Source organism: Melozone crissalis, unplaced genomic scaffold, assembly GCF_028551555.1.
Source record: "Melozone crissalis strain CALT ecotype California unplaced genomic scaffold, PUWL_Pcris_2 ptg000075l_1, whole genome shotgun sequence".
NCBI classification, from domain to species: Eukaryota; Metazoa; Chordata; class Aves; order Passeriformes; family Passerellidae; genus Melozone; species Melozone crissalis.
The window spans coordinates 1,220,071-1,246,473 of record NW_026535852.1 but is presented as its reverse complement, the minus strand read 5'-3'; the positions used below and the strand labels follow the sequence as shown (position 1 = coordinate 1,246,473).

At 47.6% G+C, this 26,403-nt stretch overlaps 1 protein-coding gene across 4 annotated transcripts in view; it reads right to left on the bottom strand.

Annotated features, from left to right (window-relative positions):
• Positions 1-26,403, bottom strand: part of DSCAM (DS cell adhesion molecule) — a 467,981-nt gene that overhangs the window by 99,281 nt on the left and 342,297 nt on the right. For 3 of the 4 annotated variants that reach the window (XM_054290027.1, XM_054290028.1, XM_054290029.1), the window contains exons 12-15: positions 20,619-20,815; positions 18,020-18,116; positions 16,586-16,714; positions 2,401-2,568 (exon numbers count right to left, since the gene is read on the bottom strand). In XM_054290027.1, coding sequence (XP_054146002.1) covers positions 2,401-2,568; positions 16,586-16,714; positions 18,020-18,116; positions 20,619-20,815 — 591 coding nt within the window. Of the gene's footprint in view, positions 1-2,400; positions 2,569-16,585; positions 16,715-18,019; positions 18,117-20,618; positions 20,816-26,403 lie in introns of those variants that run through there. The other variant, XM_054290030.1, reaches the window with a different exon arrangement.

The window sequence follows — 26,403 nt, the reverse complement described above, 5'->3', positions numbered from 1 at the left end:
TTCCAAAGCTTGAAAGAACTTTATTTTAATTCTTCTTGCATTAATACAAAGAAAGGAGAAAAGGAAAAAGTCCACTGGCAAAAATGAGATCTCTATAAATTTTTTGAAGTCTGACCTTGATTCTGTCCTCCTGTTGACAAAAATGAATGCCACTCCTCTGGGGTACCTTATAATGTAGTGGAATTTGAGCCAAGCATTTGATCCTAAAAATGGGGCTTAAAATCTGCCCCCAAAAATCCTGACTTTTCCTCAAAAGACCCAATTTTTTTTTTCACAGACCTGAACAGTTAAGTGCTCCCAGCACACCACTGGGAGATGTTAAATAAAAAGTCATTTGTTTTACATACTTAATGTCATACAGAGTTTATGGCAAGGACATAAAGAAAACCCAGATATCCCCATTTCCTCTATTGATTTCAGTATTAGGCAATGGCCATAATGCTTCCTTTTTTTCTGACAGGTGTTGGAGCAAGTGTGTACTGGCATCTATTTTCCAACACATGAGCTAATTGGGGTTGTATGGAAAGAAAGATGTGGTCTGAAAGCTTTGAAATTGTTCCATCCTTACCTATTCTTTTGCCACAGAGACCTTTTACAGGTTTCTTTTTAATAGAGATATTTCTTTGCAATGTGTGATACAGAATGCCCCCCTTTCCAAGTTGCTTGGTTTTTATCTTGTATTTCTTGGACCTTTATTTTGCTCCCTGCTCATTAGCTTCTCTCTCATCCCCTGCACCCATGCTGTTCCCCACTGCCTGCTGTAAAAGCAGGGAACAGAAGTAAACAGTGATCAAACAAAAATGATGTTCCTACACTTTGTGCATCCCTTGAAATAAAAACCCAGGAGGAAAATATCACAAACTCTGCCTAAGCCTGACCTCCTCCCTCCCAGTCCTTCCCTAGGTAGATCAGTGACTTTTGAATACAGTTCCACACTGCTGGTCTTTTTCTACCAACGAACAGCTCCTCAAAAAGACAGCCACAAAAGGATCATTTATTCTGAAGCCTGGTTACAAAGAACTGAATAAAATGTGATGTTAAGGTTCCACACTGCTCACGGGGAAGCTGGTTTTTTTATTCCAAGGGCAGCTGCTGATCCTGACAACTTAATTACCAGTCAGGAAAAACTTGGCAAGTAAAAACCATTCCAAGCATGGGTGAATAAGAGAGCAGATCCAAGACCCAGTTCTCTATTTTGCACAAGGAAGGATGGGCGTTTTGGGGTTATAGATGACTCTGGCTGGAAGAATCTGTTTTCTCTAGGAATTTCACATTTTCTTTGCACAAAGGAAGAGAAAATTTCTGATCAAAAAATAAGTATTTTTCAAACAAACTGTTCACTGGTAAATCTGTTCACTGCATGCTTTTCTTCTGCTGGAATGATAAAAGAAATGCAACTTATGTTGTCCCTAGCTCATTCTGCTTTACACTGTGAGCCCTTGTGTGCTGTTACTACTCTCAAAGTCCCTCAGAAGGAAAATCATGTTGTCCCGACAAGGATTGTGTTTTCATTGTAGGAAATTCCCAGAGAAATTCAGTGGGAATTACACAGTTGTGTTCATAGGAGCTGAACTAAAAATCAGTCTCTGGGTATTCAAATGCAAGACCAACATAAATCTTGAAAGAGAAAGGGAATTTCCACTGCTGGAAGACTGTCACCATGTTGTCCTCTCTAAATCTCCACAGAAGCAAGCAGTGCTGACTTAGCAAAAGGTAAAGGAAGGTGGAAATTCCATGTACACGAGAGTGTCTCCAGTCACCAAAGGGAAAATGCCCACACAGTACTCCTGGGGCTGATGAAAGAGAATGAAAGGTTAAAGATAAAAATAAAGATCAGACTTGATGACCTTAGAGGTCTTTTCCAACTTAAATGATTCTGTGATTCTGTAATACAACAGAACAAAGATCAGGAGGATGACATTAAATTCAGCCAAGAGATTTAAATAGAGGCCAGAAAAATAAATGGTGGGAGGGTTGAGTGAGGGAATGTTCAAATGAAGAGTTGATTCATGTGGATCAACATTCTCAAAAGGGAGAAATTTAAACTAGTTACATTAATATCTAAACATGTAATGAAAGCCGCAATACCTACAGGGGAGGCACCACCACTAAAACCAGGATGTTGCTGGTTGAGTTGCCTCACTGTAGATACTGGTATGTTAATTCCAACGCCACAAGCTGAAAATTTGGAGCACAATGTCTTCTTTGGCCACTAGATGCCACTGAACAGCTTCAATTACAGCCCTGCACAATGAAGTTGCAAAAGTCATGATGTTCCATGGGAATAATTCAGTATTTTGATACAGCTGCAGTCACACAAACAGAATTTCATGCAATGATTCCTGACATCAAAGAGAGATCATTCCCAGAGGATTTAGAGGATGCAAAGCCAGGTCATACCTGCTTCATCAGTGGTGATGGTGAGCTCGTTGCTGGCCTCGCTCTTGCCGATGCGGTTCTTGGCGTACATGCGGATGTTGTAGGTGGAGGACGGGTGCAGGTCGATGATGGTGGCCTGGTTTAGCTGAGGGGAAACATCTCTGGTTCTCTGGACAGAATCCCAAGAGTCTGTTTGATAAGAAATATCAATAGAAACAGACAAATAAATGGTGGTGTTAATGTGGCTAATGCAAACATGAAGTTAAACTGTTTCATGCCACTGCTGTGTTAATCCAGAAAACACATTCTGCTCCAGGCAAATCCAGTGATCCCTCCCCTTCCTTGGCATTCCCAACACTGCCAGCAGCATTCCCAACTGCTCCAAGAGTGCTGCTGAGAACAATGGATCTTAGCTCTGGGGTCATCAGCAAATCCACAGAAATAGCTCCTCTTTGAGGAGGTGCTGAGAGCAGAAAAGATTCCCCAGTTTTTAAAGCATGATTTCTTACCTTTGGGGCATTGGAACAACTGCACAAAAAGGGGAGTTGCTGCCCCAAAGGGATCTACCCCAAAGGGATCTTCACTCACTGAGAATGCTGGTTGTGTTAAAAATAAAAAGGGAGGGAAGGGAGTTAATAAAGAGGAATAGCCCATGGAAGACCTCATTGCTCTCCACAGCTCCCTGACAGGAGGTGCAGCCAGGTGGGGACTGGGCTGTTTTCCTCAGCAACAAATGACAGCATGAGGGGACACAGCCTCAGCCTGGGCCAGGGGATGGTCAGCTTGGATATCAGCAGGAATTTCTTCATGGAAAAGGTAGCTTAGCATTGGAAGCAGCTGCCCAAGGTAGTGGTAGAGCCCCCATCCCTGCAGGTGTCCAAGGAAGGCCTGGACATAGCACTAAGTGCTCTGGGCTGGGTGAAAATGTGGGCATTGAGAACAGTTTGGACTTGGATGTGCTGGGAGACCTTTTCTACCATCAGGGATTCTGTAATTCTCTGAAAGTTATCCCAGGAAAATAAAAAAATCAATCCTGGAGAAACACCCTTGAAAATGGAAATGCCAACACCAAACTCCTGCCACAGCTACTGAGCACTGACCCTGGGGGAAACAGGCTGACTGAAACACAAAGTCAGCCAGACTTCACCTCTATGACACCAAACCTTAGCATCAAGCCCTAAGAAACATTCATCTAACACAGGGCAAGCCTGAAATCTCCTTCCAAGAGCCTTTGGAGTTGTTTTGTTAATTAGACCAAATTCTACTCCCCTGTGGTTACTTGTGTTCCATATATGGTATTGTCTCTAGAATGTTCCACCCCCATGACTATATATTGTTACCACTCCCACCTTTCTGGTGTTTGGAGCTTGTCCCTATGCTGTGTGGGGTTCCTGGGCTTGACTTTTCACTTGGCTGTTTCAAATACAAACCTGATTAAGAGGCAAATGAAACCATGGGAAGGCAACAGATGGATTTTACTCAGATTTTATTCCCCAAGGATGTGAGAAAGGAGAGAGAAAGAAAGAGGAAACAGTGTCAGAGAGAGAGAGACACACAGAGTAGGAGATAATCAGTTGGAACTACATGAGCTGTAAGGTCCCTGCCACCCCAAGCGCTGTGTCCTGTAGGAGTTGTACGGACTCCAGAAGTGACTCCACAGCTGCTTTCTGCTGAGCAGGCCCTGGGCAGGGACAGGGGAGCAGAGGGGGCAAGGCTTCAGCCACAGGCTCAGCGGCAAGTTCCTTCTGCTGCATGTTCTGGGTGCAAACTGTTATGAGTAAAAAAAGGTTACCCAATTTTTTTTAAAAAAATTGCAGAGTGAACAGGTTGGACCAGTTGCTGCCTGCTGGGGGCCTGGGCTCTCAGCTGGGCAGGCCAGGGGCTGGGGGGGCTGTGTGGGGCAGGCACTGGCCCTTGGCTGCACGGCTCCTGTGCTGGGCGCTCAACAGAAGCCTCCCAAGGGGCAAGCTCTGGGATCCCCTCTCCCAAAGAAATCCTCCCTGTGTGTCCTGACAGACACCTGGGACAGCTCTGGATCTCTCAGCAGGAAAGGCTCCAGTTCATCCAAGAATTGCCACCATTTCATTTCCTCATCGCAGTCATCCATCCTCTCCCCTTCTGCCTGCACTGACCCCACTGCTGCCACCTCCTGCTGCTCCCTGGTGGCAGCAGAGGCAGTGCCTGCCCTGCCCGGCGCCTCTCCTGCCTCACAGAGTCCCACAGAGGCCGAGCCAGCAGCTGCTGCCCCAGATGGAGCTGATGAGAAGGAAGAGCAACCCAAGCCTCTCACTCCTGAGGAATAAAGGGAGCAGCTCCTTCTCTCTTCAAGGAGGAACTGCCATCACCAGGGACACAGAGCTCATCCAGTGTCCCCTCTGACACCCCGACCAGCAGCCAGGCTTCACTGTGCCAGGATCAGAACATCACTGAGGAGATCCTGATCCAGGAACTGACAAACATCTACAAACTGGTGGAGAAGCTGGAGGGAGAGTATGCCCTCCAACAACAGATGGGTGTAGAAGAAATCCAGCCCAGCTCTCCCAGCCCTATTGGCATGGAGGTGGCGGCAGAGGCAATACCTGCCCTGCCCGGTGCCTGCTCTGTCACGGGCAGTCCTACAGTGTCCAAGGCAGAAGCTGCTGCCCCAGCTGGATGTGAGGAGAAGAAGAGGTGCCCAAGCCTCTCACTCCTGAAGAGGTAAAGGCACAGCTCCTGACTGCTCACATGCTCCTCCTGTTGGGACAGCTGTCAGTCACTAATAGCTGGCCACTGGCACAGCTCTTGGGCTCTGGCATGTAGTCCTTCTGACAGCTCCTTGTCACTGCTCTCTCTCACTTAGTACAATTCTGATTCTCTGCTGTCTTTCCATTGGGATGTGTGGGAGCACACATCTTGTTCCCATGGTGAACAAGATTTATTCCTCTCATCTTTCCTCTGGGAAGGCTCTGGGACACTGTCCCATGGAGAGATGGGGAAGTGCACATCACACAGTGAGAGGTCTTGGTACCTCTCACCTTCCCTCTGATCTGGCTCTTGCATATCGGAATCCTCTGGGACACTCACATCTCTCTGTAAGCACAGCTCATGGGATCTCTCATCTTCTTCCCATCCCAACTCCTGCTGCTCGCTCCCATCTATTTCCCATTGGGATATCTCTTGGGCTATGACACGTTCTTCCCACTGCCTTCAGCAGCGACGGCCGGGGGCACCGAGCGCAGCCTGGGCGCCTTTGCCGGGCACGGGAAGCCCAGCGGGGCAGGGGCAGCGCGCATGGCCGGGGCCATGCACAGGCACCCGGCCGGGCTGGAGAAGCGGCACCACGAGAGCCTCCTGCACTGCCACAAGGCCGGGGCCCGGCTGCTGCAGCTGCCTCGGGGCTCTGCCTGAGGCCCCGACTCCTGCGGCTCTGCCCTGGCCTCTGCGGCGCCACGGGCACAGGCTGGGCCGGGGCTCGCTCTCTGCTGCCCGCAGTGTTATGAGCAAAAAAAAAGGTTACCCATTTTTTTTGTAAAAAGGTTGCAAAGTGAACAGGTTGGACCAGTTGCTGCCAAGGTGGAGTTCTACCTGTTTGTTACTGTAATCATCGGTCGTTTTTTTTAACTACTCCTTTTGTATCAGCATGGCCCTGCCTAAAGCTAAGTTGACAGCCCTTCTCCTCAGACAGTGAAGGGAGGGGACATGAGGAGGGGACATCAGAGGGCATGCAAAATAATTTCGGAACCAACATGCCATGGGAAAGCCACCCCACCAATCTTACCGAAAAGATCCCAAAAACAATGAGCCAACACGGAATTAAGAGATCAAAGTGATGTCTGGACGTGAGGAACAAAGTACCGAGCCTGCAGAGATGCTGAGAACCTTTGCTGCCCCTCGCCTTGAGGAAAGACCTCAGCTGGAGCCAAGACCTCAAGACGGCAAAACCTGAACTTGTAACACGGGGTATACCGCCACTACTCTTGGGAGGATGGGACTCCCATTTCTGCCGCCTAGAGGATAAAGCTGCACTTTACTCCTCCTCTGAGTCAGCCTGGGAGTGACTAGAGCGAAACCGCGGACCTGTCGAGCCTCCCAACCTTGAGCTGATTACTTTTAATAAAGGCATTAAAAAGGATCAAAAGTCTCCTGCCCTGTCTATTTCACGCAGGGCGCTGCCGAGAGCTCTCTGCCCGCCGGCTTTGTTCCGGCTGGGGCATGAGGAGAGCACGGCAAGGACCCGTGTTTCTCGGGAAAGACTCGAGTTTTTCATTCCCTTCCTCACACACCTGCAGGTTTCCTGTGGTCTGGCGCTGCCACCCGGTGGCCATCGCTGGTACCGCACCAGCCCCGCGCCCGGCCGGAACCCCCGCGGATCCCGGCCAAGATTTTGGGAACCCCCAACTCTGCGAAAGCATCGGGGACCCGGGTGTGGTCCTCTCACACCAGTGCATAAGAAAGTGTAATTAAACAGAACGTTTCCAAGTTTTTCCTCCTAAGACTGTTCTAATGACCTAAAAAATTTAAAAGGATGGTGAAATAGGCACAAATGAGGGCCCCAAATCCCAGTTCCTGTCTCCAGAGCTCTTTGTGCAGCTCCGATGGAAAGGTCTGGAGGCTGCACAGGACTGGTTTCCATGAAGGGCCAGGTCTGAATGCCACAGGTACATGTCTGTATAGACAGGTGATGTCTCTAAGTATCCTGAAACACCAAGTTCCTAATGACACAGGTATTCATAATCACACAGAATCACAGAATAAACACATCCAGAAATGGAGATTCTACCACCTCGCTGGGAAAGGCATTCCAGTACTTTATTATTCTTTCAGTGAAAAATTTCTTCCCAATATCCAACCTCTGCCTTCCCTGCCGTAGCTTGAGACTGCGTCCTTTGGTTCTGTCAGTGCTGCCCGGTGGAAGACACCGACCCCATCTGTCTACAGCCTCCCTTCAGGAAGGTGTAGACAGCAATAAGGTCACCTCTAAGCCTCCTCTTCTCCAGGCTAAACAACCCCAGCTCCTTCAAATGTTCCTCACAGGGCTTGTGTTCCAAGCCCCTCACCCACCTTGTTGCCCTCCTCTGGATGCGCTGAACCATCTCGACATCCCTCCCAAACTGAGGGGCCAAACTGGACACAGCACTCAAGGTGCAGCCTTGCCAGTGCCCAGTGCAGGGGAAGGATGAGCTCCCTGCTCCTGCTGGCCACACAATTCCCAGTGCAGGCCAGGATGCCATTGGCCTTCTTGGCCACCAAGGCACACTGCTGGCTCATTCATATTCAGCTGGCTGTCGACCAGCACCCCCAGGTCCATTTCCACCTGAACACTGTCCAGTCACGCTGTCCCCAGCTTGTAACATTGTAGGGGATTTTTGTGGCCAAAATGTAGAACTCAGCACTTAGACCTATTAAACTTCATGCTGTTGGACTCTGCCCATCCATCCAACCGATCTAAGTCTCTCTGCAGAGCCCTCCTTCCTTCCAATTGATCAACACAAGCTCCCAGCTTAGTGTCATCTGCAAATTTACTAATGAAGGACTCAATGCCCTCATCCATGTCGTCTATAAAAATAACTAGAACTGGTCCCAGCATAAACCCCTGAGGGACACCACTGGTGACTGGCTGCCAGCTGCATGCAGCACCATTCACCATCACTCCTTGGGCCTGGCCATCCAGCCATTCTTATGACTATTCTTGTTATATGTACTTTTAAATAATTTTTGTTCTCTCTTCTTTGTTTTCATCTTTGTGCTCTTCATCTGCTTTGTCATCATCTTCATTGTTTTCATCTTCTTTGGCTTGGGATGGATTATGCTGAGAGTCTGTGCCAGAAGCCTCTGCTTTGTGCCCAAATGGTTGCTGTACCTTCCACACCCAAGGCCAGGTGTGTGTGGGGTGGGGAAAGGGAGAGCTTTGGGCTCTTTGGGTTGGCATTTTCCAAGCCTCACTACCCAGGCGTTTGTGGCTCTGCACAGTTCTGTTTTGCTGGGCTTGCCTGGCTTTGCTGGCCCATCCAAAAGCTTTCCCTTGCCTGCCTTGGAGGAGGCAGCAGCAATCTTTCAGCCCCTCCAGATGAACCCAACAGCTGCTGCTCCCACACCAGAGCAGCGGCACTGGCGGGAGCGGGCCATCCCATTCCAGCCCCAAGCATCAAGGAGCCCAGGCAGGCACAGAAAGCACAGCCAGAGACTCCGGCCCAGCTGCTTCCTCTGCTGTGGAAAATGTGTATTATGTGATTGGCTTTTCACAAATATTAAAATGAATATTATAAGTGTTTTGTTGAATTTTTGAAAAACACCCTTTCTTTGAAAAGAATTTTTGAATCATGTATGAGCTATGAATATGCAACAGGGTATTGCTTTTAAGAGTTAATCCTTTGTTAGCAACCCAGGCTTTTTTGAGGAAAGCATCAGAACATTTGTAATTCTTTGTTTTTTTATTATCCTTTATTGTCATAACTCCTACTATTGTCCTACTATTGTCCTACTTCCTATTGCTCTAATTTGTATAACTATTAATAATAGAAAAACTTTTAAATGTTTTTCACATCTGCCATAGAGAGGAACTCAATGCCAGAGGACAGCAGTGGTTTTTTCCTCATCTCCTTCATCTTCTGTCATCTTTTTCTTCTTATAAATCTTCTTCCTTGTCTCTTTTAGTCCTCTGGCTGTGGCCTCATGCAGGGACAGAGGAACAGCCCCAGCAGTGCCCAGGTGAAGCGGGAGGGACGTTTCCTGAGAGGAGCAGGCCGCCTGTGGTGGGTCTGGGCTCTCAGCCAGGCAGGCCAGGGGCTGGGGGGGCTGTGTGGGGCAGGCACCCAGCACTCCCTCACTGCCTCTGGCTTCTTGGACGGAAGAGAAGCCACGCGTCCCACAGGGGGTTGGCGTTTCAGGGGCGTGAGCAAAGCACGGAGCAGCCCTGGACTGTGCGGCTCCGGTGCCTCCTCCTCAACCCAGGCCTCACAAGGGAGGGGCACTGCCGCAAAAGCTCTCTGATTTTGTTCTCTGTTTTCTTCTGGGAGCAGCTCTAGGATGCTTACCTCATCCCACTCTTCCTGCTCTGGGAAGAAGGAGGGCTTAGTCCAGATGCCAGGGTCACTCTGCTCTTCACAGTTCTCCTGTATTAGCTCCTCACAGCTGTCATCTTCTGAACTGGGGTGTCCTGAGGATGTGCTGCCATTCCCTCTCGACATGTCTTGGCCAATGCAGGCTTCCTTTTGGGCAGGCTCTTGGCCAATGGATTCTTTTCCGTCAGAATGTTCTGACCAGCTGCTGACATCTCCTCCAATCAGCCCTTGCCCAGCGTACTCTTCCCAGTCTGAGAGGTTTTGGGAGCCGCTGACTTCCCCCTGGGACAGTTCCTGCTCAGGGAAGTATTTGTCCCAGTCAGAGTGCTCATGGTGACTTGTGTCTTCTACCCGGGACACATCTTCCTCTGTGCGCTCTTCCCAGTCACAGAGCTCTTCCTGGCACAGCTCCTGCTCAGGGCACTCTTCCCCATGGGACACATCTTCCTCTGTGCGCTCTTCCCAGTCACAGAGCTCTTCCTGGGAGAGCTGCTCCTCAGGGCACTCTTCCTCCTGGGACACATCTTCCTCTGTGCACTCTTCCCAGTCAGAGGGCTCTCCCTGGGAGAGCTGCTCCTCAGGGCACTCTTCCCCATGGGACACTTTTTGGGAGCTGTTCATTTCTCCATGGGACACCTCTGCCTCTTCTTTATTCTCCCACTGGGAAAGCTCTGGCTTGATGTCCTCTTCCCACTCTTTGTCCTCCCCAGCCAAGGTGCCCTCGTCACTCTCTTGCACTGCCCCCACTGCTGCTGATGCTGCTGCCCCCTCCTGCTGCTGCCTGCTGGGGGCCTGGGCTCTCAGCTGGGCAGGCCAGGGGCTGGGGGGGCTGTGTGGGGCAGGCACTGGCCCTTGGCTGCACAGCTCCTGTGCTGGGCGCTCAACAGAAGCCTCCCAAGGGGCAAGCTCTGGGATCCCCTCTCCCAAAGAAATCCTCCCTGTGTGTCCTGTGACAGACACCTGGGACAGCTCTGGATCTCTCAGCAGGAAAGGCTCCAGTTCATCCAAGAATTGCCACCATTTCATTTCCTCATCGCAGTCATCCATCCTCTCCCCTTCTGCCTGCACTGACCCCACTGCTGCCTCCTGCTGCTCCTCCTTGGGGCCCTGGGAGCCCTGCTGGCTGGGGCAGGGGCTGGGGGGGCTGTGCAGGGCAGGCACTGAGCTCTCTTCCCTTTTGGCTGTGACTACTGATTCTACTTCTACAGCCAACCACTGCTGAAGGGCATAGACTTCTTTCTGCTGCTGCTTCAGTGCCTGGATCTCCTGCAGCACCTGGCTCAGGATCTCCCTGTTGATGTCCTGGTCCGTGGCACTCTGTGGGGCAGGAGAGGTGCTCTGCAGGGAAGGCACTGAGCTCTCTTCGCTTTTGTCTGTGGCTACTGATTCTTTTTCAGCCAGCCTCTGTTGAAGATCAGCCATCTGCTGCTTCAGTGCCTGCATCTCCTGCAGCACCTGGCTCAGGATCTCTCTGTTGATGTTCTGGTCCGTGGGACTCGGTGGGGCAGGAGAGGCACTGGGCAGGGCAGGCACTGCCTCTGCTGCCACTGCTGTGCCCACAGGGCTGGGAGAGCTGGGCTGTGTTTCTTCTACAGCCATCTGTTCTTGTAGGGCGTACTCTCCCTCCAGGTTCTGCTGCAGTACGAAGAACACCATCAGTCCCTGGATCAGGATCACCTCAGTGATGTTCTGATCCTGGTATAGTGAAGCCTGGCTGCTGCTCCAGGTGTCAGAGGGGACACTGGGTAGGGTCTGTGTCCCTGGTGATGACAGCTCCTCACTGAAGAGAGAAGGAGTTGCTGCCTTTCCCTCCTCAGGAGTGAGAGGCTTGGGTAGATCTTCCCTTTCATCAGCTCCATCTGGGTCAGCAGCTGCTGGCTCGGCCTCCATGGGGCTCAGTGGGGCAGGAGAGGCACTGGGCAGGGCAGGCACTGCCTCTGCTGCCACTGCTGTGCCCTCAGGGCTGAGAGAGCTGGGTCCTACCTGGCGACCAGGAGTGAGAGGCTTGGGCAGATCTTCCCTCTCATCAGCTCCATCTGGGGCAGCAGCTGCTGGCTCGACCGCCATGGGGCTCTGTGGGGCAGGAGAGGTGCTGGGCAGGGCAGGCACTGCCTCTGCTGCCACCGGTGTGCCCTCGGGGCTGGGAGAGCTGAGCTGGGTTTCTTCTACATCCATCTGTTGTTGGAGGGCATACTCTTCCTCCAGCTTCTCCATCAATTCGTAGATGTTTGTCAGTTCCTGGATCAGGATCTCCTTGCTGATCTCATCCTGGCACAGTGAAGCCTGGCTACTGGTCCGAGTGTCAGAGGGGACACTGGATGAGCTCTGGGTCCGTGGTGATGGCAGTTCCTCCCTGAAGAAAGATGGAGCTGCTCCCTTTACCTCCTCAGTAGTGAGAGGCTTGGGCAGCTCTTCCTTCTCCTCAAATCCATCTGGGGCAGCAGCTGCTGCCTTGGCCTCTGTAGGACTGCCTGGGGCAGGAGGGGCACGGGGCAGGGCAGGCATTGCCTCTGCTGCCACCTCCATGCCAATGGGGCTGGGAGACCTGGACTGGGTTTCTTCTACACCCATCTGTTGTTGGAGGGCATACTCTCCCTCCAGCTTCTCCATCAGTTCATAGATGTTTGTCAGTTCTTGGATCAGGATCTCCTCAGTGATGTTCTGATCCTGGCATAGTGAAGCCTGGCTGCTGGTCCGGGTGTTGGAGGGGACACTGGATGAGCTCTGTGTCCCTGGTGATTGCAGTTCCTCCCTGAAGAGAGGAGCTGCTGCCTTTACCTCCTCCAGAGCGAGAGTCTTGGGCGGTTCTTCCTTTTCCTCAGCTCTGGCCAGGGCAGCAGCTGCCATCTCAGCCTCTGTGGGACTCTGTGGGGCAGGAGAGGCGCTGGGCAGGGCAGGCGCTGCCTCTGCTGCCACCGCTGTGCCCTCAGGGCTGGGAGAGCTGGATCCTACCTGGCGATAGGGCTGGGGCTCCTCCTCACACAGTGGTCTCAAGGCTCTGTCCCAGATCTTGGAGCTGATGCCCTTTCTCCATTGGCACACTTCCTGACTGCTCACATGCTCCTCCTGTTGGGACAGCTTTCGGTCACTAACAGCTGGCCACTGGCACCGCCCTTGGGCTGCGGCGTCTGGTCCTTGTGACAGCTCCTTGTCACTGCTCTCTCTCACTTGGGACAATTCTGATTCTCTGCTGTCTTTCCACTGGGACATGTGGGAGCACACATCTTGTTCCCATGGTGAGAGTTCTTCATACCTCTCACCTTTCCTCTGGGAAAGCTCTTGGACCTTCCCTCTGGAAAAGTTCTGGGACACTGTCCCATCGAGAGATGTGGGAGTGCACATCACACAGTGAGAGGTCTTGGTACCTCTCACCTTCCCTCTGATCTGGCTCTCGCATTTCATCCCATTGGGAATCCTCTGAGACACTCACATCTCTCTGTAAGCACAGCTCGTGGGATCTCTCATCTTCTTCCCATCCCAACTCCTGCTGCTCACTCCCATCTACTTCCCATTGGGATATCTCTTGGGCTGTGACATGTTCTTCCTACTTGGACACCTCTTGGTATATCTCACCATCTTCTTCCCACTGGTACAGCTCCTGGACTGTGACAGTTTCTCTCCATTCATAGAGCTCTTAATGTGTCTCATTGCTCTTTGGGAAACCTCTGGAACTTGCACACATACCTGGCATTGGTACAGCTCTCGGCTTCTCCTGACTCCCCGACGGCAAATTTCATGAACTGTCAGTACTTGCCGTCGGGCCCTCTCTCTCACTGTCACCTTCTCCCGCTGGGAAAGCTCCTTGTCACTGTCACCTTGCCACCAGGAAAACTTGCGTTCCATGTCGGCAAAGGTCCTCTCCTCCTCCTCAGTCTATGACAGTGGCAGGACTGACCTGACCACTGCCCCCAACTACTGCCCGCTGGGGGCTTTCAGCCAGCTGGGCAAGGGGCTGGTGACTGGGAGTTGGAGTTGGGTTTTTCCTCGTTGTTATCTTTTGCTCTTGGCCTCGTCCTTGTCTGTCGCTATCAGCCTCTATTGCTATTGGCGTCCAGCGCAGACAGACACAGGGAGCTGCTTCCTGCACAGAGAGCGGCTCTCCTGCGTCTGGGCACCGCAGGGCTCTGCGCCCCTTAGACACCCTCAGCCAGGGCGGGGCTCCCTGATGTCACAAGGCTCTCTGGCCACCACCACGTCCCACATCACAAAGGACCCCGACACCGTATGCCTGTGCCACCAAGGGCCACCCGGGGCAGCCCAACATCATTGCAGCAACCAGAAGTGGCTGGGAACAGCCCCGCACTTGTGCCCTTTGGCCCCTGCTGTGCCCAGAGCCCTGAGAGGCTTTGGCCACGCTGCCACAGGACAGCCCCAGCCCCACAGTGCAGAGCCCTGGCTTTGCCGCCTGCGCTGCCCAGGGCACCAGGAATTGGCCGCACGGACGGGCCGGGCACTCGTGGGCAGCGGCTCCAGGAGCCGCGGGAGCCCGGGCAGCAGGGGTGTCCCTCAGGGCTCTGCCGGGCACCGGGGCTCGGCCCTGCCTTCAGCAGCGACAGCCGGGGGCACCGAGCGCGGCCTGGGCGCCTTTGCCGGGTACGAGAAGCCCAGCGGGACAGGGGCAACGCGCAAGGCCGGGGCCATGCACAGGCACCCGGCTGGGCGGGACAAGCGGCACCACGAGAACCTCCTGCACTGCCACAAGGCCGGGGCCCGGCTGATGCAGCTGCCTCGGGGCACTGCCTGAGGCCCCGACTCCTGCGGCTCTGCCCTGGCCTCTGCGGCGCCACGGGTACAGAGGCCGGGCCGGGCCTCACTCCCTGCTGCCCGCAGGGCGCTGCCCAGGGATCCCCGCCCGCCGGGGCCGGGGCCGGGCGCTGAGGGAGCGGCGCCGCCATTGCTGCCGCTCCGGTGAACTCGGCTCCCGCTGGCTTTGTCCCAGCTGGGGAACGAGGAGAGCACGACAAGGACTCGTGTTTCTCGGGAAAGACTCGAGTTTCTCGGGAAAGACTCGTGTTTCTCATCCCCTTCCTCACACACGTGCAGCTTTCCGGTGTTCTGGCGCTGCCACCCGGTGGCCATCGCTGGTACCGCACCAGCCCCGCGCCCGGCCGGAACCCCCGCGGATCCCGGCCAAGATTTTGGGAACCCCCAACTCTGCGAAAGCATCGGGGACCCGGGTGTGGCCCCCTCACACCAGAGCACAAGAAAGCGCAATTAAACAGAACTGTTCAAGTTTGTCCCTAAGACTGCCCTAATGACCTAAAAAATTTAAAAGGACGGTGAAATAGGCACAAATGAGGGCCCCAAATCCCTGTTCCTGTCTCCAGAGCTCTTTGCGCAGCTCCAATGAAAATCTCTGGAGGCTGCACAGGACTGGTTTCCATGAAGGGCCAGGTCTGAGTGCCACAGGTACCTGTCTGTACAGACAGGTGATGTCTCTAAGTACCAAAACATCCTGAAACACCAGGTTCCTGGTATTCATAGTGCTCTGGGATGCCAAATGGACCCTACAGGACACGCAACTCCATGCTCCTTCCATGGAGTAACTAATTCCATTGGGGTAATTAGTGTTTTGTGTCTGATGGGGTAGACATCAGCAGTGCTGAGATATCTTTGGACTCGATGATCTTAAAGGTCTTTTCCAACCTAATTTCTATGATTTTATGACAGGATATGTGAGGGCTCGTAAATGCAGCCCATGCATTCTTTGTGGTCACCTGCGACTTCTCTGAAACAGAAAAGTTTTCCTGCTTGAGAAGCCTCGATGGTGCATCTGTGCTAAATTCATTCCTGAGTCCTCAGGACAGGCAACAGAGGTGAAAAATTCTCACAAAACACAGTTGTGCAGTTTACAGCTTCACTTTGGTCTTGGTAGAAGGTTCCTTGAATATATAACCTAAATTTTGTTCCACCCCTTTAATACCTGGAAACTGAGAAGTTTTCTTAATTCTTCCTCTTTGTTCTAAATTGCCCCAACTACCCCATGCAAGTTCTCCATTAATCATCTTTAATATTTCATCTTCTCAGTGATTCAATTAATGACAAAATTTGTATGCAAGAATTTTCAAAGACCTGATCTGAGTTTCTCCAAACATTCAGCCTCAGACTTTAAAAACTGACATTTCTGTTGTTTGCAGTAAGAAGAAGATAATCCGCTCTTGTTAGGACAGGACCTCCAGGATTTGTCTTCAGATACAGACAAATGTTTTCTTTGACACCAATTCTGCTGCCCGCTTCTTTTCCTTTTTCATATTTTTTTAACCCTTATCAATATATTGAGTCCTGATATTTCTATGCAACCTGATGATTCTTCTTTTTCTGTCTTGCTCTTGATTTATCATTCCATATTAGAGAGAAATCATTTTTCAATGCAAGTTCATGGTGACTCCCACTTAATCTTTGCCTGCATTCTGCATTATCACTTGAAAACATCAAACTAAATCTAGCAAGGATTTTTTTAGAGCTCTGAAATCCATTCTTGTCAGTGTGTCAATAGAATGGAAGCACCTTAGTCATCCCAAATGGGGTTGTGCTGAGTTACACCATTCTTAAATATTTATTCTTGTATTTGAGAAATAAAGAGATGTTTTAGTGTGAGAAAGAAGTCAATCAGGCAAGAATGACTTTCAAAAGCTTTTCTGGAGCAGGTGAGTGGTTGGAAAGATAGGAAAACAATCAAAAAGAAAAGAGAGCCCAGAAACTTTTAGGTGTGCATATCCCTTGAAGGCATCCTTGCACAATGCACATCTCCAAACCTGCAATTCCTGACTTTAGCCTCAGTGGAGAATTTCCACTCCTCATCTTTCAGGTACATTATCAATCTCTCCTGTACATTATTGATTTCATTTACAAAACCAGGGCTAAAATGACGATCCATGATTCAACACTCTTGAAAATGTTTTTTCTACTAATGAAAACATCACAAAATTTTTGCCTCAGTAAATATAGCATGAAGTGGTAAAAGGGAAAAGCAGCAATTGCTAATTTTACCGTCTTTACCACAAAACAAACAAAAAGGACAACAAATGAAGATAAATCTTCCCGTGGAAGATTAAACAAATCACTACAAAAAACTCCATCAGGCAGTTTCAATTTATGAATTACCTTTTGCAGCACAGACTTGGTGGGGAATGAGCAGCAGGGGGGATGACTGAGGTTGTTCCTACCTGACTTGTTCTTGCACTCGATGTCGTAGCCGGTGATGGGGCTGTTGCCGTCGAAGCCCATGGTCCACCTGAGCGCGATGCTCCGAGCTCTCACCTCGCGGATCTCTATCTCAGGGGGGTCAGGGGGCTCTGGGCAAACACACACACACAGCTCTGCTCAGAACACACCCCGTCCTCTTAGCAGGGGCACAGCAACCAGCGTGGCACTGCCTCAGCCTTCCTGGCATTTCTCTGGGCACTCATAGGGACCCTGATCCTGTTAATCACCCACGGGAAATGTCAGCATTTTTCAATTCAGAGTCACTGATGTAATCTTGAATACTGGCTCCTCTTTAACCTTCTTGATTGCATTTCCTTAAAATCACTCCAGCTTGGACTTTCATCCCAGGAAAGATATTTTACCTTGAACACCACATTTCCCTCATAGTACTATCAGTGATTTTACTCAAAAAGTGATTGTAGAAATATGAGTACTAAATGCAAAAATGCTAAATTTGGTGGAGAGAGAGAGTAAAATTTCTTTCTCTTTGAGTGTATTTAAAAGTCTTACTTCAATAACGGAATAATTTGATTAAATCACTCTATAAGCTCTTTTTTGCCTCTAAAGTTAACGTTGTGAATAACCAGCACCTAGACCCATTCTAATGACCCTTTAAATTGTCTTCGAAGCTTAGATGAGCAGTGGTGGAATTGGGAACCTGTCCCCAAACTCCACCTGAATTTTTCATAGGGCTGCCTTAGGCATCCTCTGGAATCTGCTGCTACATGGAATCAAGGGCAGGGAGAGAGAAATCTGCAAGTTGTAGGAATTTGTTGTGAGCAGGCTCAGAGAGGCACAGGAGGAACCAGCACCACTTGGGAATGAGCAGTGGCCAGTGGCTGAGTCCTGCCTGTGCCCTGCATTTCAAATATTGTCATCTCTCCAGGTCTTGCTGTTTCTGCCCTGTGGGAGGGGAACCCCAGCCCCAGGCAAGATAAATTCCTAGAATTTGGATTGTGCAAACTGCTCACAATTTATTTTGATTGATTAGACTTGAAATATTTTGCTTTAAGTTCCACAGTAGGTTTAACATTTCTCTACAGATGAAGTGAGATCACTTTTGCTTTATTTCAGACCTGGGCTTGAAGCACATTTGTTCTTTAAAATTAAATGCAACCTGCTCTCCCTCAATCCTCCACATCTACAGTCCTTACTGAAGATATTAGTTTTAGGTATCTTTGGCAATTTGCAACTACTCAAGATTATCTTCTATTTTGATATAAACTGTGATGCTGGAAAATGAAAGACCGAGAACCTCAATGCAACTCCACATTTCTTTGACAATGAGGAACACATTTAATTAAGAATCAGAACCTCCCTCCCCCCAGCAGATTTCTACACTTCCTGTCCTACAATAGCTGCGGGGTTTTTCCCTTGTGCTGCCCTCTCCCTACCTTGCACAGTGAGCTGAATTATTCCACGATCCTCCCCGTAAGAATTGATGGCGTGACAGGAAAAGAAGCCAGAATCTTCACGCACAGTTGGCAGAATCTATAGGAGGTTGGAAAAGAGGTGATGGATTGAACAGCACACAGAGAAAATAAACCAACAGCTTGTCTGTGAGGCACAAGAAAAATCACTCAGATTGTTCTCCCTGACAGCAATAAATAGATATGGCAGTTACACACATACAATTGCATAGGAAAGCTTCCAAAATACTGAGATTATCAAAGCCAGCAGCACCTGGGCTGAGGACACAGGCTACCAGCTCAACACGTGTAGTCAGGAGCTGGAGCTCCTCCTATTCCTGCAGCTTCTCCTTAGGAGCCTTGTTTCCAGATCCTCACAACTTTGCCAAGCATTTAGCTGTTGGCTGAAATTTGTCATACAAAATGGTGCCTCCTGCTGCCTCCAAATTTTTCTGGCTATTTCTGAAAATAACTCAAGTGGCTGAAGTCTGTGTGGGGGGAAATAAAGGTTCAAACACTGGTGGTGAACCCTGTAGTGTTTAGCATGGTGCCTCATAATAAAGTTTTGTGTGGTCTTTCTTTTCAATTTGCTAACAGCAAGGACATTTATATATAATATTTACAAACATGATCATAATTATATTTTTCTACAGGACCACTGCTTCATTCAAAGTATAAGAAAGAATTTTTTTTAAAGAAGCAAATATTTGAAATACCATTTCCTTCTCATTGTTCAGTGTGCTGCTCCACAATTTATTTACTGTGCCCTGTTCAAACTGTGCCCTGAAAACAGACATTCATTTTCTCACAGCATTTTCCTCTGAATTCACCCATTGCAAAAACAGGAGTGAATTTATTTTCATCGGCCCTTACACCATGAAGAGCATTGCCACCATTTTATGTAGGGAATTAAGGAAGCAGATGTATGATAACATTTGTGGCTGCTTGACAAGTTGCCACATATTAGCTGAGCCATGGAAACTCCACGTGCTCTTTATTCCTCAGCAAAACCCAGGTGATGTGAGCACAACTCCCAGTCACCACTGGTTAAGATAAATTAATTAATTTCCCACTTGCTGCAAGGAAATTGGAGAGTTATCATCTGAGATGTGGCAATGTGTCAAGCTGTGTTCACTTGCACGTGTGGCTGAGCTGAAAAACAAAAATTTCCAGAGCCCAATTTGAGACATGTAGGGCCTTCCTCCCCCTCCCTCAGAGTCCTGAGCAATAAATGGCCTTTCATGTGTTCATAACAGCTTCCACTGAGTTCAGCTGCAGCCAGGAGGGCTTGGTGCTTCTGCATATCAGACCCCAAGGGCTCAGGGCAAGTGCCAGAAAACAAAGAACACACAATTATTGGCCATCTGTGAAAAGTTTGGTCTCAAAGATCAGCTTTGCACCACACAGTGCTGTTCATTACTCAGCCGAAATTCAGACCCTGTGAAAATCCAAGTCCTGTCTCACTGAGGCAGGGGTCCTGCAGAAAAAATAAAAGCTGAGTACACAACTAAAGATTACATCACCATGCAAAATCACTGAGCTCAAAGCTTCCAAGACAGCCTTGATCTGCCACTTTCTGCTTTTTGGGGTGTTTTATCTCTCAGAAGTGAAAGTTTTTGTATGTAACACACATGGATGTAGAACACCATTGCTGTACACAACTGCTTTAGAAAACTCTCCAGCCTTCCAAATAGAAATATTGGTGTCTGTCTAGGGGTTATCTTATCAAAATCAACAAGAATGATGGCAGAGAGGCCTAGGGGTCAAACCTATAACTAAATTTTATTTGTATCACAAAAATACTAATAGGAACAAAATCACACATAGAATTTTTTGTTCCTCATACAAATCAGTGAAAAAGATTTCTCACAGAGAGCAAACCCAGCATTTTACTGGATATCATCCAACACAGGTTTTGGCTGGTAAAGAAAGAAATCTTTCATAAGAGTTACACAAAAATTTAGACAATAACCAGACAGATAGAGAATTAGTTCCTTGGGCCTGATAAATACACTTTTTAAATGTAATTGAAAATGGATAATGAATATTTTGGAGTGAGAAAAAAGAAAAAAGATTCTTTTTGATTTAATAAAGCACACATAAAACACTACTTTGGATCCTGACTTTATAAAGTGGTCTCACAAGCCCCACCAAGTGAAAGGACGGGAGAAGAGCGCTTTAAAAAGGCAGCATTTTTTCTCAAAGCAGTTTAGTGATTTTGGTGAGGGTAAGTGTGACACACATCAGAACTTGGTATTTGCCAGAGTTTATCAGCAGTTTGGTCAAACTGATTCAAGGAAGGACGCACTAAGGTATGAGCCACGCTGCTCCTGAGACAGAGAGGATTGAGTGTTGTGCTTGGCTCCCTCTCTTGCTGCCTCTGGAGTGTGGAAAGAGGGAATTTTTCATTAGGGATGGATTGCAGAAGTTTCCTCTCTCTCCTCTGGCTGCCAGCTCTCCCCACCATGCACGGAGCGAGTGCTGGGGCTCTGATGTTGTCATTCTGGCCCTGCACCTAAATCAAAACCAAACCAAGCACACCTTGGCATATCTGTATGATTTGGGGGCCAGTTTGTTTTCTTACCTGCAGGGTAGAAATCACTTCATCCCCAACTTCCTTGGTGGAAACCAGGTACCGGGACATTTCGGGGTTAATGATCCGGTCTTCCTTCTCCCAGCGGACTATGATGGGTTTCTCTCCATGAGCTGTGCAGCTCATCTCCTTCTTCTGGCCTTGAGTTGCCAGGGTGGTGTTTGGGTAGGAGGTTATCATAGCTGGAACTAGAAACAGACAGAACAAAACAAAACAAGGTTGTTCCTCAGTGAGCTGAAGGGTTTGATGATACAAGGTTGGCTTTTCGATCTGTGTCTCACTGAGCTTGTCCATATTGAACCAGGTCGAAATAAATGTGAAAAAGGATTTTATTTTCATTCCTGTGTTAAGAGAACTGATGGGCCTGAAAGGGAACTTAGCATAAAGGAGTTGGAAGTGGACAATAGAGGGTGTGAATCCCATAGGAAGCCTGTCTTCATTTGTTTTGCTGCTCACAGGGCAACTTAATTCAGCATTCAGTATTCAACATAATTCAATATTCAATATTCACAGCACATAAAGGGGCTTTAACTAATAAGTGTTCAGATATGTGGACAATAAAGAACTGATAAAAATGTCTGCTTCCTTCTGATGAGCTGCTGTTCTACTTGCTGACTGTTATATGTTTTACCAGTGTGTGTGACAGTAATGATCTATCAAAATGAGGGCTCAATTAAACCAGGAGCTGCACAAAATTAAAAGAAAGGCTGTGCACCAAGGAGCTTACAGACCATGGACGTGTTGAGTGCGTAGCTGAACTGTGCTGAACTGAAAGTATAATTAAACTGACAATAAACCTAGCTAGATCCGAGTTTTTATTGTACTCAGAAGGTTTTTGCAGAACAGTTTGGACATACCTGTCAACTTTATTAACCATTCTTTTAAAAAGGGCTTAAATTTTAATGTTGAAAAACTACTCTCTTCTTAGCAAGAATAGTCTTAAACCTGAAGTATTTTCATGTTTTGGAATAAAAATTTCCTTCCAAAGAGGAAGAAAAAAAATCCTTGGGATGTTTTATTGCAAATCCTAAACACGGCATCTTTGAAAAGGATGATCTCTTTGGTGTCCTTTGCTGTCCTTCCCTCCCCACATGGTTTGTCCACCAATGAATGGCACCTGGATTTCTGTCTCTAGAAAGAATCAAAGCGCACAAATCCTTCAGTTCAGGCCCAGGAGAAGCTGGAGAGCCCTGGACAGGACCCAGAGCTGTTCTTTCTGAATAAATCTGTCCACTCTTCTGGAGCATGTGAGGCATCAGCAGTGAACCCCCTCCCTGAGCTCTTGCCCTCCAGGGCTGCCTCCTGCAGTAGCCCCAGTCCCTTGTTTTTATGCATGAATCATTGCCTCTTCTTATCACAACCCACTCCCTTCCATCTGAGCCTCTCTGGGTCCTGTTTTAATCAGATGACACTGGCAGAGGATCTGATTCGAGGCCTTCCCAGGCTTTCCCCTTGCATAGGTTGTGTTTGTTGCCACACAGCAGAATAATAACCCTTATTTAAATAAATTACTTTAATTGCCAGCCTGTAATGTTAATGCTTGGTGGCATGACCTTTTCACATGCCAGAGCTGTTAATGCTTTCAGATGACAATATGTCAGGATGCAGCCCTTTCTGTTCAAAGGCTTCCTGACCCAAACCAAACTGATCTGGAGATTAACAGGGCCTGTGGAGCTGTGGGTTTGAGTTACCAATGGGATCTAATTCCAGGAGGAACTCTGAGAAGGGTCTTGTGTGAGGCAGGAGGCTCCTCATGCACTAGTGATGAAGTACCTCTTGTTTAACTGTTTGGGTATCAGGTACTCATCAGCTTTGTCCAAGAGAATTTGAAGAGAAGAAATTATGAATAATCAAAATAGAAAATGAGGATGAGTCTGATTCCATATTCCAGAGAATGAAAATAGCCTCAGTTTCATGTGTGTGCCCACGTACCCACAAGGAGGTTACTTTCAGAAGTTGTTTTTCTGTGGCCATCTGCTTGTTCCTCCAACCCCAGAACAACCAGGGCTATGCAAGATCACAGGATCATTTAGATTGGAAATGACCTCCAAGACCATGGAGGCCAAGCTGTGCCCAATCCTCAGTGTGTCACCAGCCCATAGCACTGAGTGCCACATCCAGGCCTTCCTTGGACATCTCCAGGGATGGGGACTCCAGACCTCCCTGGGCAACCCCTGCCAATGTCTGAAAACCCGTTAAGTGAAGAAATTCTTCCTGAATTTCTACCTGAAATAGTCCCATACATCCTTTTATGCATTTTGTCCAATGGGAGACCCCATTCAAAAGAGTGCCAGGCTGTTAAGGAGTCCACATTACCATCATAAATTTGTGCCACCTCCTTTCTTCCTTCCACAATGTCCCCAGCCTCCCACATGTCCCTTCCTCTGCACATCTCTCTCCCCTCATCACAACAGGCAGCAGTCCCTTTCACCTGTCCTTTCTTCCTGCTTCTACCTCCTCAGGTTCTCACATGTCCCCTAATCCCTATACCTTTATACTTTCCTCTTCCAGCCTCATTTCCTGTCCCTAATTAAATCACTCAACCCCCAAGCCTCCGAGAGGGTTTTCCCTACAGCTGCAGTCATCCTTCCCATCAGTCTCTCCTCCTTGGAGTTTCCCTGGTGATGGTGAAAATGTTCTGAACCCACGCAGGAGATGAGGGTGAGGGGTTTGTGCCTCCCCATGAGTTACCAGAGCTCCCTGCCCTGGCAGGTCCATCCTCCTCCTGCTTCACAAGCAGGAGCACAGAGAAAATGGGACATCTGGACTTGAAATCCCAGAGCCATCCAGGAGCCTGTCCCAGACTCTCCTGCCTCTCTTCTGTGAGGGTAACAGTTGTGGGTTTCTCTGGGTCAGGATTGAAGGCACTTGAGATGGTGTTTCATGTTCACACTCAGGTGTTTATTATTTCTTATCAGTAAAACAATCTCACTACTGTGAGTTCAGCAGCTTTTCATCAGAAGGCACAAAATGGCAACAATCTCTTGGTACAAGGGCTTTTAAGACTAAACTATCCAATGAAGAACTGACACCTGGATTATTTTCCCTTTTAACCCAATAACTGATCCCAAAGAGCTGCAATGGGGACTTTTCTGCCCAATTACAAAATGCCACCCAAACCCATGGAGAAGAAGGAAGAAGCAGCATGAAGAGGAAACCCAAGACAACACCCTGTGCCTTCCATCTTTCTTCCATCCAAAACATACTAAAAATCCCAAAACCTAAATTTCTCACCAAGTGATACACCTACACTGCTCTCTATAATCTATTTCACACTTTTGTGGATTCTGGTCTACCTTGAAGTCTGGGAAACTTTCTCCATGGATGAGGGTCAGAGTCAGTGCTGCCCTGGGGGTCAGGGCACCCCAGAGCAGACACAGAAATATTTCCAGTGCTCTGGGTTTCCACGCTCTTCCAGCCCCTGCACTGGGTGACAGCTCCAAACCAAACCCCATGACTCTGTACCTTTTAAAAACCAGAGGCTTCCTTGGAAAGCTCATTTTCTCCCCCTCAACAAACTTTCTTAATAAGAGCAGCATAGAAACATGTAAAGAAAGATGACTTTATTCCTCAGATACAGCTTTATCCCTGCTTATCCTTCCCTTCTCCTCACATAATCTTCCACATGGATTCCTTATTGCCATAGCAATGCCTCACAGCTAAATATTTCCCCTTCCTCCAAAGCTGATTTTTTACTCTTCACAATTTATCTCCAATGATTCTAAACCATAAGCTCTTCTTTTTATCTTCCTCTATGTCAAAAGATTTCTGGTAACAAAGCCACATTCCCAAGGATATTTTAGGCAACATATTTCTTCATCCTCCAACTATCTTTAATCAAATTACTGATGCAAATAACTGAGATAAATATGCTGGTTCTTTAGTGACAAAATAATCTAGAAAACTGTAAATAAGCAAGCTAAATCTGCACTACATATGCATGAGATATTCTCTTAGGATGTCTCAAAAATAAGTGAAGGCATTTAGAAATGTATCAAGATGATTCAGATGCCATATTAAGTGTGGCTGTGCCTTATATCTCTTCAAATGTGCATTATGTACAGACACATAATTATATTTATAGATATTTATATAAGAGAATTTTGGGAGGGAAGGGGATGTTGCTGTGCAGGTTCAAGGAATGGAGCTTTCCATGTTCTACAGTTTTGGAGGAGTTTCACCAGAGGACAAATTAATCCAGTTCTGTTTTCTCTGGGTTTCTCCATGTCTGAAGCCATGGGGTGCTGGGCACAATTAGAGATCTGTTGGTCAAAACTGGACAAAGTAGAAGCTACAATTTCTAAATCATGGTAATTTCCAATTTCAATATGGGTATTCATATCTCTGCCAGCAGCATTAATCCAGGAGTTTTCTCTGCTTAGAGTTGGACTTTATTTTGGAAAGCTGATTTATTTGCTGCTTTGCACAGGTGAACCCACTGTTTTCCCCTTTCTTCACGGAAACCCAGCAAGAAATAATTTAAAAATATTTAATTATATTGTTATCATTCCATTATTAACCAATTTTTATTATAGCATTAAATATTATTGCTATACTAATGCATATCAAAATATTAGATTGTAAAGTCATATTAATTAGCAATTATTATGCTAATAATAAAATCTTGTTGATAGAATGGTTGCTTTATTGTACTAACAACTTCATTAAAATCAAAGTGCAAAATTCAGTAGTCAGGGTTATCCATAAGAATTGTGAAAGGTTCAGACAAAACAAGAACTTTTCGTCCTGCTCTTGAAGAAAACTGAATCTGGGCCTTTCCTACGATTCAGTAAAAATTACTTAATCTGACTTATTTTTTCTTTGCTATTGCTGAGTGTTTCATCAGGAACTGAGTCCAAATTAAAATGAAAATATTTAATTACATTGATAAAGACCAATCTCATTATCTAGATTAACAAGACTGTAGGAAGTTGAGTAAAGCTTGTGAAGGGTATCAGAAACTTTTGAATCCTTTTAGAATAAATCTTTATGAATTAATAGAAAACAAAAATTCACGTCAATTTTAAAAATTATATAGAGAGCTGGGGTGGAGGGAGGTATTTTTTCTCTCTTTCACCTCATTGATGGGAATAGCCACATTGGAAAAAGCAAATTAAAGGTTTCCCTTTTAATTAATCCCCAAATTAAAAATATTTCAGTTTATAATTAAACACTAAATATCCACAGATCATTCAGAAATGATTGTAAGACTCAAGTTCTCAGTATTTTTAAGAGTTATGGTCCTTTCTAACCCAAAACCATTCTGGGATTCTCCTGGTCTGAAGATCTCTGGCCTGGCAGAGTGTTCTCATATTTTGGCTCCATCACTGGATCATGCTGGAACTGTGTGGTTTGGGGAAATATCTGTAACCATGTTTGCAGATTTATCTTGCAAACATTGAGAAAATATTGAAAAAATGAGCTGAAATTCGAGTTTAACATTTAAGCCAAATTCAGCTCTCCTTTCCTTCTGCCACAGTGAGGACACTTCTCTCCATCACAAATGGGATTTTCTTACCTCAGAAATTTATTTTTCTTCCATCTGCTTTTGCTCAGGCAGAGAAAGCTCATGCAAACACATTACTTGTATTTAAGTGAGCCTAGCTGTCACACTTTTATATGTTGATCTATATATTTGTTAGTTTATTTTCAAATTTAGTAGACTTTCAGGAGTCAGCAGGAGCTTTGCTAAAATTCATAACTTCAGTTTTCCCTTTCTGATAGGAGACATTTGGGTTTAATTAAATATCATCTCTATGGAATTCAAATGGTGAAG